We start from the raw sequence: 16,269 nt of genomic DNA on the forward strand, positions 1-16,269 counted from the left end.
TAATAAATTAAAATATAATAAAAAGAGAAAAATACCTTAAAACCTTTCTTTAAAATTAATAAAAGAATTATATAAAAAAAAACCTTTTAAATTAAGAAAATATATATTAACTAAGTTTAAAGTCTTTCTTATATTACTTAACTCCTTATTAATAACATTTATTTATATTTAAGCTATTAGCTTAAATATATAAAGGTATAATAAGAAAGATATATATAAAAAGAATAAAAATATTCCTTATAAAGTATATATAAACCTCCCTTTTAATATTATATTTCTCTTAAGAACCTTTTAGTCCCTAAAATATTATAAAAATACTTATTAAAAGGTATTTAAAGGCCTAATTAGTTTTAATTTATTATTAATAAGAAAAAATATAATTTATCCTCTAGATATAAGTATATAAAAAGCCTCTAAAAGTAATATAAAAAGCCTTATATTTATTAATAAAAAATAGCTTAATATTAATATATATTAGAGGCTATTAAAGTAACTTCTTAGCTTATATATAAATATAAAAAGTTATTTATATTAAGATATAATCTATAAGGCTAAAAGGGTATACCTTTAAAGCTATAAGTAATTAAACTTATAGATAAAACTCTTAAGGCTAATAATAAGAGATTATAAGGTCCTAAGGTATTATTAAGTATATACCTATAAATTAAATAAATATAATAAGTTTTTTAAAGTTAAGATATACCTTATAATCTATAAAGATTAATAAATAAGAGATAGCTAAGATATATATATAATTATACTTATAGGTATATTATTTAAAACCCTAATAGCTATTATTAATTACTTTAATTATAAGATATTATAATATAATATAATTAATACCTTTATATATATTTTATTTAATAAAGATATCTTTATAAAAATATTAAGGGGGTATTAAAAGCTAAGTAAAGTATTAAAGCTCTAAAAAGCCTTATATAAACTAAGAAGATCTTTCTTATTATAATAATATTACTTTAAGAGAGGTCTCTTAAGTAATAATATAAGAAAAATATTAAGTAAAGATTATTATTAAATAATTAATAATATTATCTTATTTTTCTATATAAATAATTATATTTTTTATTTTCTAAAATATAAATAAAAGAAATTAATAATATTAATAAAAAATTTATAAGACTTATATTACCTTAAAGGGAAAAGACCTTTTAATTAATTCTTAGGGATAAAAATTATATAAGACTAAGAAAGCTATTAATTATAGCTCTCTTAAGTTATTTATATTAATAAGATATATAATTTTCTTTTTAATACCTTATCTTAGTTTAAGATAATTATCTTAATAATATAAAAAAAACTTTTTTTTATAATAAATTAATATCCCTAAGGAATATTAATTTATACCTAAGAAAAATAAATATAATTATATATATTATAGTAATAATTTAGCTAAATATTACTTTTATTATAAATAGGCTTATAAGATTTAATTAAAACCTAGGCCCTTAATATTATTAAGTTATTAATTAGGTTTTATAATATTTATTTTAGACTAAGAATTATACCCTTAGCTTTAAAGTAAATTAAGGATCTAAGGAAAATATATTTTTTATAGCTATTAATATAAGCTTTATTAATAATATAAAAGATTAAAAAAGCTTTTAAGTATTTATTATAAGGCTATTTAGAGGAATAATTACTTAGAAAGTAAATAAATAAAATATAATTATTATATTTATTATAAAGATAAAGCTCTTAGCTCTCTTATAAGTTATTAAGAAAGGTATCTTTATAAGTTAATTATTATTTACCCTAAGAGTTAACTTTATAGGGCTAATAACTTAGTAAGGTCTAATAATATTAGGTAAAATTATAATTTAATATAATAATTAATAAATAATTTACTTTATTAAGATAAAGCTTATTTAATTATATATAAAGCTTTATTATATAGATATATATAATTATTCATTAAAATAAGAAATTAAAAAAAAATTAAAATAAAATATATTTCTTTAAATAAGCTTATTATTAATAGCTTAATAAAGGTTTTCTTATTAAATAAATATAAATAATTTTATATTTAATTTAGCCTAAAAGATATCTTAGCGAGGCTATAATAAAAAGAGAACTAAGAGCTATTTAATTAATAAAAAGAAAAAGATATATAATTATATAATATTTTTATTAAAGCCTTTAAATTAAAGCTTAAATAAAGAAATAAAAAGCTAGATTATTAGATTATTAGCCTTAAAGGCCTTAATAAAAGAAATTATATAACTATATGCCTTTAATAAGAATAAGTAAATTAAAGCTTAAAAGGGGCTATTAAAATTAAGTTATTAAGAAAAAAGATAATAAATAAATAAATAAAAGATATAAGATATATTATAAGTTTATTATAAAAAGAATATAAGGTTTATTTATATTAATAATAATTAAAGCTAATAATAAAATAAATTCCCCTTAATAAAGTTAAAGGCTTATAATATTAGAGGACCCTAGGCCTAGAGGAAGAAAATAATAAATATAAAAAAGAGATTAAGAAAATAAGTATAAATAGCTTAGTTATTATTAAATAAATTATTACTTAAGGAATTATTATTATTATTAATAATATATTATTACTAAGAAAAATAGCCTCTAAGAGCTAGCCCTAGGGTAGTTTATTTATAGGTATTATAAATTAGAGGTTTCTTAGTATATAAGATAATATAATTAAGGGCTAAGTTATTATAATAAAAAAATAAAAGTAATAAAAAGTTAATATTAATACTTAGAGTTAATTTATTAATATTAATCTCCTTAAGATAAAAAGTATTTTTATAGTTATTAAGCTATAAAATAGCCTCCTTAAAAGTATAAATAAGAAAATTATTAGAAATATATAAAAATATAATAATTATTATATAAGATTAGATCTTAAAGAGAGAAAGCTTAATACTTACTTATAAGATATATAAATTAATTATAAAGACTTAAGGGAGAAAAAAAAGAAATATATTAATTATAAAAAAAAGAGGGTTAATAATTATTAAGAAGAGGTAAGCTCTTAGAGTATTATTTTATCTTTTAAGGTAATTTTAATAAGAATACTTAGAGCTAGCTTAATTAAGCGCTTAAGGATTAAGTTTTAGGCGAAATTATAATTAACTAAGGTAATAGCTATTTATCTAACTTAATAGCGAGATTAATTATTATTTAAGTTATTATATTATTATTAAAGGTCTTTTATAATTATTTAATAAGCCTAAGCTATGCCTAGAAGCTTTAAAGGTATTTATAAGAGGTTAATAAAAATAAAAAAAAATAAAAATATTAATTACTTATTATATTATACCCCTTATAGTTATAATTATAAAAAATATAAGTCTTTAACTTATTATTAATTATATATAATACGGTAAGATCATAATAAGCTTAAGTAATATAATAAAAATATAATACCTTATTAATTATATAATTAATAAAAATATAATTAAAGTTATAAAAAAAATAAATTAGCTTAATAATATATATTATAAGAAAAGATATAATAAAAAATAATATTAATATTTAAATAAAAATAAATAAAAAAAGTTATATTTAATTATAAATTAACTCTTATAATATTAAAGGTACCTAGGCTTAAGTATTTTAAGCTCTTAATAAGAATTAAAATAAATAAGTTATTATAGCTATAAAAGAAATAATAGTAATTTTATTTATAGTTAAATAATATAAAAACTTAAGAAAATATATTAAGATATCTAGGCTTTAATTAAAGGCTATCTTAAAAAAAGAAGGTATTTTAAGATAACCTTAATAATATTAAGGTAATACCTTTATACTAAAGGGGCATATTAAATTAGACCTTATATAATAGCTTAAAGAGTAGTTATATGCCTTTAATATTAGGCTAAGTAATTTCTAGATTATTAATATATTAGGCCTAATTAGGAAGGCTATATTATAGCCTAAAAAAAAAAAAGGGAATTCTTTTAAGAATAATAATATAAGTAATATATATAGGTTTAAGAATAAGCCTAACTTATTAATAATTATAATATATATAATAAGCCTAGGTATAATATAAAGACTTATTAAGTAGTAATTAAGATATTTAGGGAAGAATATAATAAGTAATTTAAATTAATTAAATAAATTATAATATTTTTATTATATTTTTTATTTAGAAAGGTAAAAGAAAATAACTTATTTATTTAGCTTACTTATTTATTAAGTATATTATATAATAATTTAAAAAAAAAATAACTTAAAAATATATTATAAAAATATTATATTTATAAGAAATTTTTTATAAAAAAACTTAAAATAAATTTATTAATATTTATATATTATAACTTAAAACTTAAGTTTATTAATAAAAAATAACTTAGCTTTAATAAATTTTATTTACTTAATAAAATAAAATTATAAATAGTAAAAAAAAATATTAAAAATATAATATAAAAAAGAGATATTAAGGAAAATAAATTATTTATTAAATACCTTATTATATTTATTTTAAAAAAATATAAAAACCTTTAATTTTATATTAATTTTAAAATACTTAATATTATTATATTTAAAGATTATATATTATTATTTTTTATTAATAAATTTAAAAATACATTTTTTAAAATAAAATATTATATTATATTTAACCTTAAAAGAGTTTATAATTATATTTAAAATACAAAAAAATATAAATAAAAAATTATTTTTTATATTAAATATATATTATTTAAATACTTTATTATAACTTTTAAATTTATTAATATATTTATTATATTTTAATAAATAATTAATAATATATTATAAAAATATTTAAATATATTTAATATATATTATATAAAATATTTAATATTATTTTTTTAATTAATAAAAAATATATATAAAATATATTTATAAGATATTATAAATATTATAATATATTTAATTATTAATAAAACCTAAGAAAAATATATTTTATACCTTAGAAATAAAATATCTTAGATATATTATTTCTTATAATAAAATATATATAAATCTTAAGAAAGTTTTAATAATTAAAGATTAAAAGGAATTAATTAAGATTAAGAAAATATAAGTTTTATTAAAGTTTATAAATTATTATTATAAGTTCCTTAAAGTATTTAAGAAAATAATTATATCTTTAATAAAACTTATAAAAAAAATAAAACCTTTATAAGAAAAATATAACTAAAATAAGCTTTTAATAATATTATAAATATATTTTAAGTAAACTTATACTTAAGATATTTAATTTATTTTAATTAATTAAATATAAAATAAATACCTTAGTTTTTATTTTAAGTACTTAGATTATTTTTAGACTTTATTATATTTAAAATAAAAATTAAAGTATTTTAAAATAAAAGGTTTAATTTTATTAAAAAAAGTGTTTTTTATTAAAGGCTCTTAAAAAGAAATTAAAAAAAAAAATCTTATTAATAAAGATATTATATCTCTTAAGGACTAATAAAATAATAACTAATATAAAGCATAGCTTATAACTCTTATTATTAATATTAATACCTTTTATAATATTAAATAAGATAATTAAAAAAGTCTTATAATTACTTAAGATCTAATTATATAGCTATAAGTATAATTATATAAATAAATAAAAGTTATTAATATTATAAGTTTACTTAGAGGGATTAATTATTAGAGTTAATATTATAGTTTTATATACTTAAAAAATATTAATACTAGACTTAGTAATAAATAAAGGTTTATAAGTTTAATTAATTAAACCTATTTAAGTAAGTATATAATATATATCTTAGCTTATATAAATAAATAAATAATAATAATTTTAATAATAATTTTAATAATAAGTATTTAAATTAAATAAGAAAATAATAAAATATATTTATATTTAATTATATTTTCTTTTTATTAATTATATATAATATAAGTTAATTATTATATTTATTATAAAAAGTTATATATAATTATAAATATTATTAAGAAGATTTAATATTATTTCTTAAGAAATAAATAAATATTAAAATATATATTATTTTTAGATTTTATTTTACTTAAAATAAGAATTAAAGTATCTTAATTAATATCTTAATAATTTTAATAATAAAAGCTCTATACTTAAAGCCTAAGGTCTTAATAGGCTTAAATTAATAAGGTTTATCTATATAATTATTAATAGCTTTAATAATATATTAAAACTAACTTTATTTATAAGAAATAAGTTATATCTTAACTAGCTAAAGAGGTTAAAATCCCTTTTATATAATAGCTCTTCCCTCTAATATTAACCTTTTAATTATCTTTATAATTCTTAATTACTTAAAGAGGCTAAAATCTTAAAGGATTATATTTTTATTATCCTTATTAAAAGAGGTTTAATTATAATTAATAATATATTAATAATAAGATTATAATAGCTATTTTCTATAGAGACCTTTAATTAAATAATTAAAATAGTATAGCTAATACCTATTAATATATCTTCTAATATACTTAAAATAATCTTACTAAGGCGGTCTATAAGCTTTATAAGGGCGCTAAAAATACTTATAATAAGTTATAAAAAATATTAAATAAAGCCTTTTAAAGTATTAAATTAAGTATAAAGCTTAGCTAATTAATATAAATTAAACTTATAATTTTTAATTATAATATCTTTTTTTTTCTTAGCTTTTTTTTAATTTATTATAATATTAATAAAAGGTTTAATTTTATTTAAAAAGAGCTTTTTTTATTAAAGGCTCTTAATAAAATGTTAGAGAAAAAAATATATTATTTATAGAGATATTATATTTCTCGAGGACTTATAAGATAATAACTAATATAAAGTATAACTTATAACCCTTATTATTAATATTAATACCTTTTATAATACTAAATAAAAAAATTAAAAAGTCTTATAGCTAGCTAAGATCTAGCTATATAGCTATAGATATAATATTAGGAAATAAAGGTTATTAGTATTATAAGTTTACTTAGAGGGATTAGTTTTTAGAGTTAGTATTAGAGTTTAAACCTAAAAAGTATTAGCGCTAAACTTAATAATAAATAGAGATTTATAATAAGTTAAGGGAAAGGGGTACTAAGCTATTTTAGGCTATTAGGTAATTTCCTATATATAAAAAAGAGTTAAAGGCTAAGATACCTCTAATTATTATTATTATCTTTATAGCGATTAATAAGAAATAAGTAGCTTTTAAGCTTTTTCTCTAGCTAGATTTTTATTACTATTAATTAATTATTTACCCTTATTATTTTATATTATATTTACCTTACTAAGAAATATATAAGATCTCTTTTTAAAAATCCCTAAGAAAAGTTATAAAGTATTTAACCTAGCTATAATTAATATATTTTATTTCTTTAATAAATCTAATACTCTTATATAAGATATTTAATACTTTTACTTTAATAATAATTAAAATATATTATTAAAGGTAAATTTATTTAATTAAATAAGAAAATATATTTTTATATTATTAATTAATAAATTATAAATATAATTATTATTATTAAGCTAAATAATATAAAAATATTAAGTATTACTATAAGAAAAAAGAAGTAAGTAATTAAAGAGACCCTAAAAGCTACTTAGCTATAAGGGAGATTAATTATAGATAAATGTTACTCTCCCTTAACCCCTAAGTATATAAAACTATTTAATTAAATTTCTCTTTAAGCTTTAAGATTAAGATAAACCCTTTTTATACCTTATAAAAGGTAAATACTAAGAGAAAAAGAAATTTATTAATTATAAATATAAAAAAAAGAGATATTATTAACTTATAGCTTTTATAAAAAATACTTTTTTTTAATAAGATTAAGGGTTTAGCCTTATTTAAGCTATTAAAAAAAGGTTTAATAAAGTAATAATAAAAGATTTTAGTTATTAAAATACTTATTTAAATAATTATAAAAAGTAAGACTTTTATTACTTTTATTTTAATCTTTATAATATTTAAGGAAATTTTTATAATAAGTCTCTTTTATACTCCTTAAGGCATAAATATAAAGAATAAAAACCTTAATTACTTAGAATTAATTAATTAGATAATAAATACTATAAATATTATAATAATAGCTTAAAATAATAAAGGGCTTAATTTAATATTAAAGAATAAAATTAGCTAAGGCATAAAGGCTAAGAATAATAATAAGATTATAGCTAATATAGCCCTTATTAATTTATTTTAAAAGGTCTTAGTTAAAAAATTAATTAGTTTTTTTTTTATTATCATATTTTACTTTTTTTCTTTTTTTAAAGAAAAAAATATAACTAAGTACCTATAAAACTTTAATTAATAAGTAAAGCTTATAAATATCTCTAAGAAAAAAAGATAAGACTTTTTAAATTATATATTAATCTTAAGGTTAAAAGAGAGGTTTAATAAGCTATAAAAGGATTTAATTAAGAAAGAAGCTTAAGAAAAACTAAAGGAGTTTTTTATAAATAAAGATTTTAATTAATTAGAAATAACGAAAAAGAAACTTAAGATAATTAATAAAGTATAGCTAAAGGCTAATTTTTATAGTATTATTAAGTAATTAAATAAGTATTAATACTTTATTAAGTAAATTAATAAAAAATAAAGAGATTCTTAGAGCTAATCTTAAGCTATTTATAAAGTATTACTTAAGGAAATTATTAAGGGTATTTATAAAAGGCATAATAAGAGTATTAAGGAGGTTATTATTATAAATTATAATAATCTTACTTAAATAATTAAATAATATTATAAAAATAAAAATAAAATTTAAAAGATTTATTACTTTAAAACTAAAGATAATATTTATAAGGTTATTTAGGCCTTAACTCTCTTAAGAAGCTTTAATTTTTTTATAAAGATTCTTAAGACCCTTAAAATCCTTAAAAAAACGCCTAATAAAGTAGCTAATTTAAAGATTAATAATTTTATTATATAGCTTACTTAGCTCTTAATTAATCTAATAAAGAAATAAGAGACTTAGTTATAACTTATATAAATTATTTAAAAAGAAAATAATAAATAAATAGCTATAAAAGTAGCTTAATTATTTAAAATAAATATTATATTATTTAATTAACTTAGAGATTATAAGAATTTCTATATAAATATAGCCTATAAGTTTAAGTAAGGTAATTATTAAAGTTACTTAATATATTAATATTATATAAAAAGAAATTATTTCCTTAATATTTATATTAACTTAGCTTATAATACAAATAATAAGATTATAAATTATAACCCCTAAGGCAAAATAGCCTTACTTAAAAGAAATAATATAATATTATTACTAAACCTTATATATTAATTTAAAAGATTTAAAGTCTAGAAACTTATTTATAATTAGTTAATATATTTCTTATAATTAGATATATACTTATTAGCTAAGTAATTTAAGTAATATAATAAGACTAGGCTTAGGCTTATATTAACTTAGCCTAAGAATAATATTATTAATAATTTTATCTAAAAGAACCTTAAGGCCTTAGACCTTTATTAATTAAAATATAAGTCCCTAAAAGGATTTAATTATTTAGCTAAGGAAATTATATAAAAGGATTAAGATATTTTAAATAAATAAAACCTATTACCTAAGACTTTTATTAATATAATCTTAATTAATAAAGACTTTATATTATTTAATTAAATAAAAATATTTTAAATACTTATTATTATAATTATTATTATTAATATTAATATAAAAAAAGGGTTTATATAAAAGATATTACTAAGAAATAAAAAGCTATTTAGCTAATTAAAAAGTTAATCTTAATAGAAAAGATATTTATTATTAATAAAAAGAAAAGCTAGAGGTTTTAGATATTAAAAAAAAAATAAGTTTTAATTATTTAAGAGCTAAGAGATAAATATTAAATAAAAAAAAATTTAATTTTAATTAATAAGTTATTTATATTATTATCTTAGCTAAGTAGAAAAGTATTAAAAGATTATTAAAATATTATTAATAATATAAAATAAATTATTTATATTAAACTTATATTATATATTATTAAAAAAAAATAAGGATTATTTAATTAAAAGTCTTATAATATTAATATAATCTAAGTTAATAAGTAAGACTAAGGGAAGGCTTATTAAGTAATAATTAATAAAAAAGCTAATATAAATATAATTCTTATTAGTAAAGAAATTATATTTAATTAAATTAATAATAATATAAAAGATTTTTAGCTTAATAATTATATTATTATAATTAATATAAGTATTTTAAATTAAGAAATAAAAATTATAAAAGTTTATTAAGATAAGGCTAAAGCTATAAAAAAAGCTATATCTATTATAAAAAAGAGAAATAATTAATTAAAAGGTTAATAATATTAAATTAATAATTAAAAACTAAAGGAAGGTAATTACTTAGTCCTAGGAATTATTTTATATTTTTATATAATTTAATAACCTAGAAGGTAGAGTTATTAAGGCTATAATAGATATATATTCTAAGAGAAATATTATCTTATAAAAACTTATAAAAGCTTATAGCTTTAAGATTACCTTAGCTTATACCTTAATTATATCTTTTTTTTAAAATTAAATTATTATATTAAGTTAGATTATTATTTAATTATACCTTAGTAATATATAAATTTAATAAAAGATATATATAATACCCTCTAAGAGAATCTTAATTCTTTTTATTCTTAGTATATTATTTATTTACTTAGTAAAAGTATTATTTAATTATTTAATAAGAAATAATTTTATATTTCTTTAATATTAATTAAGTAATACTTATATTATTACTTTAATAACTAAGTTTATTAAATAAAAGGCCTTAATTTAGAATATAAATAATAATATATTATTAAAATAAATATTAATTTTTTTTTTAAACTTAAGGTTAATTAAGAAAATAATTTAAAATTAAATAATATCTTAATATTATTATAATAATTAAATTAAGAGTTAAGAAAAAAATAATAAGTATTATTAAAGTAAAAATAATTAAATAATATTATATAACCCTAGAAGATATAAATTAATTAATTAAAAAATAAATAAAGAAGAAATATAAAATATAAAAAAAATAAAAATTTACTTAATAATAATAAGTTAAAAGAAATATTAATTAATACCTTTTATAAAAAATAAAAAATTAAGATTTACTTATAGGATAATATCTTATTAAATAGGTTTACCTTAAAAGGTAACCTTAAGTAAAAAATAAAAAAATAAAAAAAAATAAAAAAAAATAAAAAAAAAGCTATAAAAAGATTTAAAATATTATAATTAAATTAAAATAAAATTCTTAGAAATTATATAAGGGACTTAAACTTATAAGAAATAACTTTAAGAATTAATTAATTAAATAAATAATACTTTTATTTAAAAAGAACTTAATATATTTCTTAAGATTATATATAATAAAGAGGTAATATTAATATAAGAATTCTTAGAATATAGAAAATTTAACTTATTAGTAATACCTTTATAGGTTATTAAGGTAATTAAATATAAGGCTTAATAGGCGAAAAATATATTTATTCTTAAAGGATATAAGAAAGAAGTTATTAAACTCTTAAGAACTAAATAAAAAGAGGAATTCTTAAAGAGGGTTATAGCCTTTATAGGAATTTATTTTTTTTTACTTAAAAAAAGATAATTAATTTTAATTAATTAATTTAGTAATATTAATAAATAAGAATATAATTTAAAATAATTTTATTTCTCTTAGTTATAATAAATTCTTCGTAGACTTTATAATATATAAGATATTATTACTTTTAGATTTTTTCTTAAAATATAACTAAATAAAGCTTATAGAAATTAATAGAGATTTAATAAGTTTTATAATATTAATTAGGTTACTAAGAATATATATATTATTATAAAGAGCTATAAATTTTATTACTTAGTTTACTTAAAATATTTTTTAAATCTTAAGAGATTTAATCTTAGATATATATTAGTTATTCTTAGATAATATTTATATTAAAGGACTTATAATATATTATAATAAGAAAAAAGTAATCCTAGGGATATATTATTATATCTTAAAGTATTTAATTAACCTTAATAAGGTATTAATAAATATTAAGCTATTAAGATATATAATTATAAGCTAAAAGTCTTAGTTTTATAAAAAGATAATAATAATAATTAGATATCTTTATAAGACTTATAAGAAAAAACTAAAAGAAAAAAAAGTTATAAAGATTTTAAAGTAAGAAATTTATCTTAATATTAAGGAAATAAAGTCTTTTCTTAATATTATAAGATATTATTATTAATAAATTTAATAATTTATATAGATTATAAAGGCCTTAATAGACCTATTAAGAAAAAATATTAAGTTTATCTAGGGATTAAATTAAAAGAAAGCTATAGAGATATTAAAGAAAAAGGTTATAGCTCTATTAATCTTTATTACTCTTAATTACTTAAAAGAGGCTAAGGAAATAATCTTAATAATTAATATAAGCCTCTTAGGCTAAGGGTATATTTTAATATAAGTAATTAATAAGAAATAAAAACTAATATAATTTAAGTCTAGATTATAAAACCTAGCTAAATCTAAGTATAATATAATAAGAAGAAAATATAAGGCGGTCCTTTATGCCTTTTATTACCTTAGGGGCATAATTTATAGTATTTCTTTTATCCTTAAGATTAATTTATAAATATAAATTTATTAAATGAATAATAAAGTAAATAATATACTTAGATCTCTTATCCTAAGATAAATTAATTATTTTCTTTTCTTTAATCTTATTATTAGGTATATACCTAAAAAGAAAAACTATATAGCTAATAGATTATTATAAAAATATATAAGATTATTTAATTAATTAGATATATAAGTTAAAGAGAATATTAAAGACTTTATAGATTTTTATTTTTATATAATTTATATTAATAATAAACCTAATATCTTTAATATAATTTACTCTTAGGAGTATAATAATATTATTAAATACTTATATACCTTTTAAAAGCCGAAAGGATTAAATTATTTATAATAATAATACTTTAAAAAAAAAGTTTTTTTTTTATTTAAGAATAATATTTTTAAAAATAATTAAAAAGAGATTATAATATATTTTTACTTATAATAAATAATTATACAATAAGTCTCAGTGTCGCGGTTTTCGCCGCCAAATACGGCATGGTGTGCCGCCGCTTTTAGAGGCAAAAACCGCGGCAATCCTGCTACCCCACCTACCTGCCCTGCCGTCATCACGGACAGCCCCCCCTCCATCACATTACATCCCCCCTGCCCTTGCCTAGCAGGGGCTTATTACCCCCCCTAAATCCCGCTAGTCTCTAACAACAACAGATAGCTGACAGCTTTCGAACCAATATATAGCTGTCAGCGTCAAGCAACGACAATTCTCAGCGACATGGCGGAACCCAAGCGCTCTTCTCTCTTTGACTGCAGCTCTCCGGCAGGGTTCGCCTTACTGCAAAATCTACTGTTTGCCCAGCTGCACAATCTGCTTCTACCCAGCAGGCTGCTATGGCCCCCGTCGTCACACATCCAGACATTTCCCACACCCTGCAGGATGCCGCGAAGAGATGGCATAGAAAGTCCCAGCTCATGCGGGAGGAGGGCCAGCGGAAGCTCAGCCCCAGCCACTACCGGCAGATGACCAGAAAACTCAACCAAATCAATTACGTCCCGCCTCCCGATTCCGACAACACCAAAGCCAATATTTACTACATCAGAGAAAAGTTCAAGAGGTAAGGCCGCTGCTAAGTGGCAACCGCTCCTCCCCTTTAGATGCCTTTCTCTGATCCCGCTCCTCCCCCAGATACTGTCGCGAAACACAGCAAGGACGGTGCTGGCTCAAGGTCATCAGATCTCCAGAATGCGACAAAGGCTTTATCCAATGTTTCCTTTTCTGGATCTGCGAAACATATGTCAGATTTAGGCGAAAGCGGTACAAGTACAAGACCATTAACCAATACTGGCGAGACTTTAAAATGCTGTATCGGAGAGCCAAGGGAGGCCGGGTCATCAACAAGAATGATTGCGAAGAAATCGTCAAGGTGCGTCTAAAAGGAGTCGTCTTGGGCTGCGTTGCAGTTGAAAGGCTAACCAGACTGCCAGTATTGCAAAGTCGAGCTGCAGACGATGTTTGACCTTGACGATCAACCGGGCTCCAAGCCCGTGGCGAGTTCCGATGACCTGTTGAAGGTGCTTACCCACCACTGGGCGGTCGATGAGTCCGTCTTTCCCACCGAAGATGACCGTCTGGACCTCGCGACCATCATCCTATTTCAGGCTTACACCGGGTGTCGGCCAGCAGAACTTGTCGACGGAACCAAAACCCAAGGTCGTGGGGATCCGCTCCGGGAGAGCACGGATTCTGGTTTCGTCACGGCAGGCGACCGGCCTGGGCCTGACAGCAGGCCAGAGCATGGAGATGAGATCGACGGAGACGACACTATGTCTGTCGATGGAGAAAGCGATGCCGCTGACCCATTCAACGACTTCGACTTCTCTGAGGAGCCGCTAGGGGACGACGGATTCGACGACGGGTTCGACTCTGACGCCACAGATGACACCGAGATAAGCGAAGCGGATCCAGCAGCCTTCGGTGATCCCGGGAAACAAAACCCCCTTTCAGCCTTGTCTGATGGCGGCCCGGAAAATGATCCGGTTCGGCGATACAAATGTCTATGCTACGAAGACCTGGTACTCTGGATCGTCAAAGACCCCATGGGCGGCAGAGATGTTCTAGCGATGGAGGTTATTTTAAAACACCACAAGGGCGTTGATAGGAAGCCCAAACCGTACGTACAGCCGCTATTAAGCCGGACTATGTCTCATGGGTGTCGCTAACCAACACTTGCAGGACGATATTCTTGTTTCGAGAGCATGTCCTTCCTATTCTTTGCCCGATTACCCACATCCTAGCGAGGGCCCTAAGGGATCGCGCCATTAAGGTGGCCGGCTATGATTCGGCCGAACCCTTCTTCAACACGAAACTGGGCCGTGGCGCAGTCAAGGTCCAGTGGAAGCCACATATGCTGAAGATTCCCGTTTTCCGGAAGTCCGTGCAAGTCGAGTCCGGAGGGTGGGAGAAGTCTCCGACGGAAGCTATGATCTACGCAACCTACGCATTCTGTCTCAATCGCCTCGGCACAGGTGTCAATTTCGAGGAAAGGTTGACCTCCTATTGCCTGAGACGAGGGTTAGCAGAGGCTCTTGTTCACGTTGCCCCCGACGCCATTGTTGACCAGGTAATGCGGCATGACCCTATGACAGGCTGTCTCCAGAACGCATACCTGAATTTCCGCGTCGGCTGGAACACCCAGATGGCTTTCCTGGGAGAAGAGCCCTCAGACGACGGCTTGACCAGAGCGTTCACACATATGAGTATCGGGTGTGACGCAGCGATCCCCAAAGAAATACCGAGCGAGGAACTTGAAAAGCTAGGTACTGATCCAACGATCGAGATACTGTTGGAGCGTACGGAGAGCATGTCGGCTACAATCAAGTGCGACTATGGGTTCCTCAACCGAGCACCAAAAACGGTGTTGGATGAATACAGAAGACTACAAAGTAGGCTGAAAAATGCCAAGAAGAAATTTCGGGACGAGATGACGAGGGTGTATCGGGACGCATGCAGGAGCAGGCTCCATGACGAGGAGTTGGAAAGACAACTGAGTGGAGCCACCCTCGACACGACCATCGGGCCCATGATCCACCATCAGCTAGAGGAACGGAATCAAGTACGGATGATTCTCTGCGACTTTAACCGGGATTTGAGCTCGGACAAGGTGAAGGCGCGCAAAGTCTGCGCGATTGGCCTTTTGATCGCTCTAGCGTCCTGCCGGGAGGTACGACGTCCCACACAAAAGTTGATGGCCAGTACAGTAGGTGGATCTGGCGCTCAAGAGACGAGTCTCGCTTCGCAGGAGGCTGAAAAGGATGAGGCGATACCTCGCAAGTTGGAAAAAACCCAGTGTCCCGTTTGTATAGGAGACGAGCAGCTATCTTACGGGGCAAGAACTCGCAGATTCACGAGAGTCTCCCACATGATGACTCATGTCGACCGAGTTCATTTACAGCGGAAATCTCCAGAGTCTCCTTGGGTCTGCTATCATCCCAGCTGTAAGACCGAAGGCAGACCTCTTCCTCTAGAAAGCCTGAATCATTTCAAGAATCACGTCAAGACGGAACATGGAGTAAAGCTTCGCGAGTGAGAGGATCCGCGATTCACTTAGAATATGTTTCCTATGTAGAGGCAAATCAATTTCGTACATGCTCGAGGAATTTCCGATTCCCTCTCCAACCCCAGAGGCCCGTTCGTCGCCCACAAGCCCATTGATAAAACGCACGGTCAACCTCTAGCAAAGATATCGCTGGGGCTTGCTGATCCCC

General features: G+C 22.4%; 1 protein-coding gene across 1 annotated transcript; it reads left to right on the forward strand.

The window, feature by feature from the left end:
- Window positions 1–13,395: 13,395 nt before the first annotated feature.
- On the forward strand, window positions 13,396–16,091 carry MRS44_003765 (uncharacterized protein; the record flags this gene model as incomplete). The annotated part of the gene is made up of 4 exons (XM_065623330.1): window positions 13,396–13,619; window positions 13,805–13,928; window positions 13,990–14,675; window positions 14,738–16,091. 4 exons carry the CDS (start codon window positions 13,396–13,398, stop codon window positions 16,089–16,091), a joined length of 2,388 nt encoding a protein of 795 aa, XP_065479402.1.
- Window positions 16,092–16,269: the final 178 nt, after the last annotated feature.

This window comes from Fusarium solani, assembly GCF_023522795.1.
Source record: "Fusarium solani strain SB1 chromosome Unknown bctg00000001, whole genome shotgun sequence".
Taxonomy (NCBI): domain Eukaryota; kingdom Fungi; phylum Ascomycota; class Sordariomycetes; order Hypocreales; family Nectriaceae; genus Fusarium; species Fusarium solani.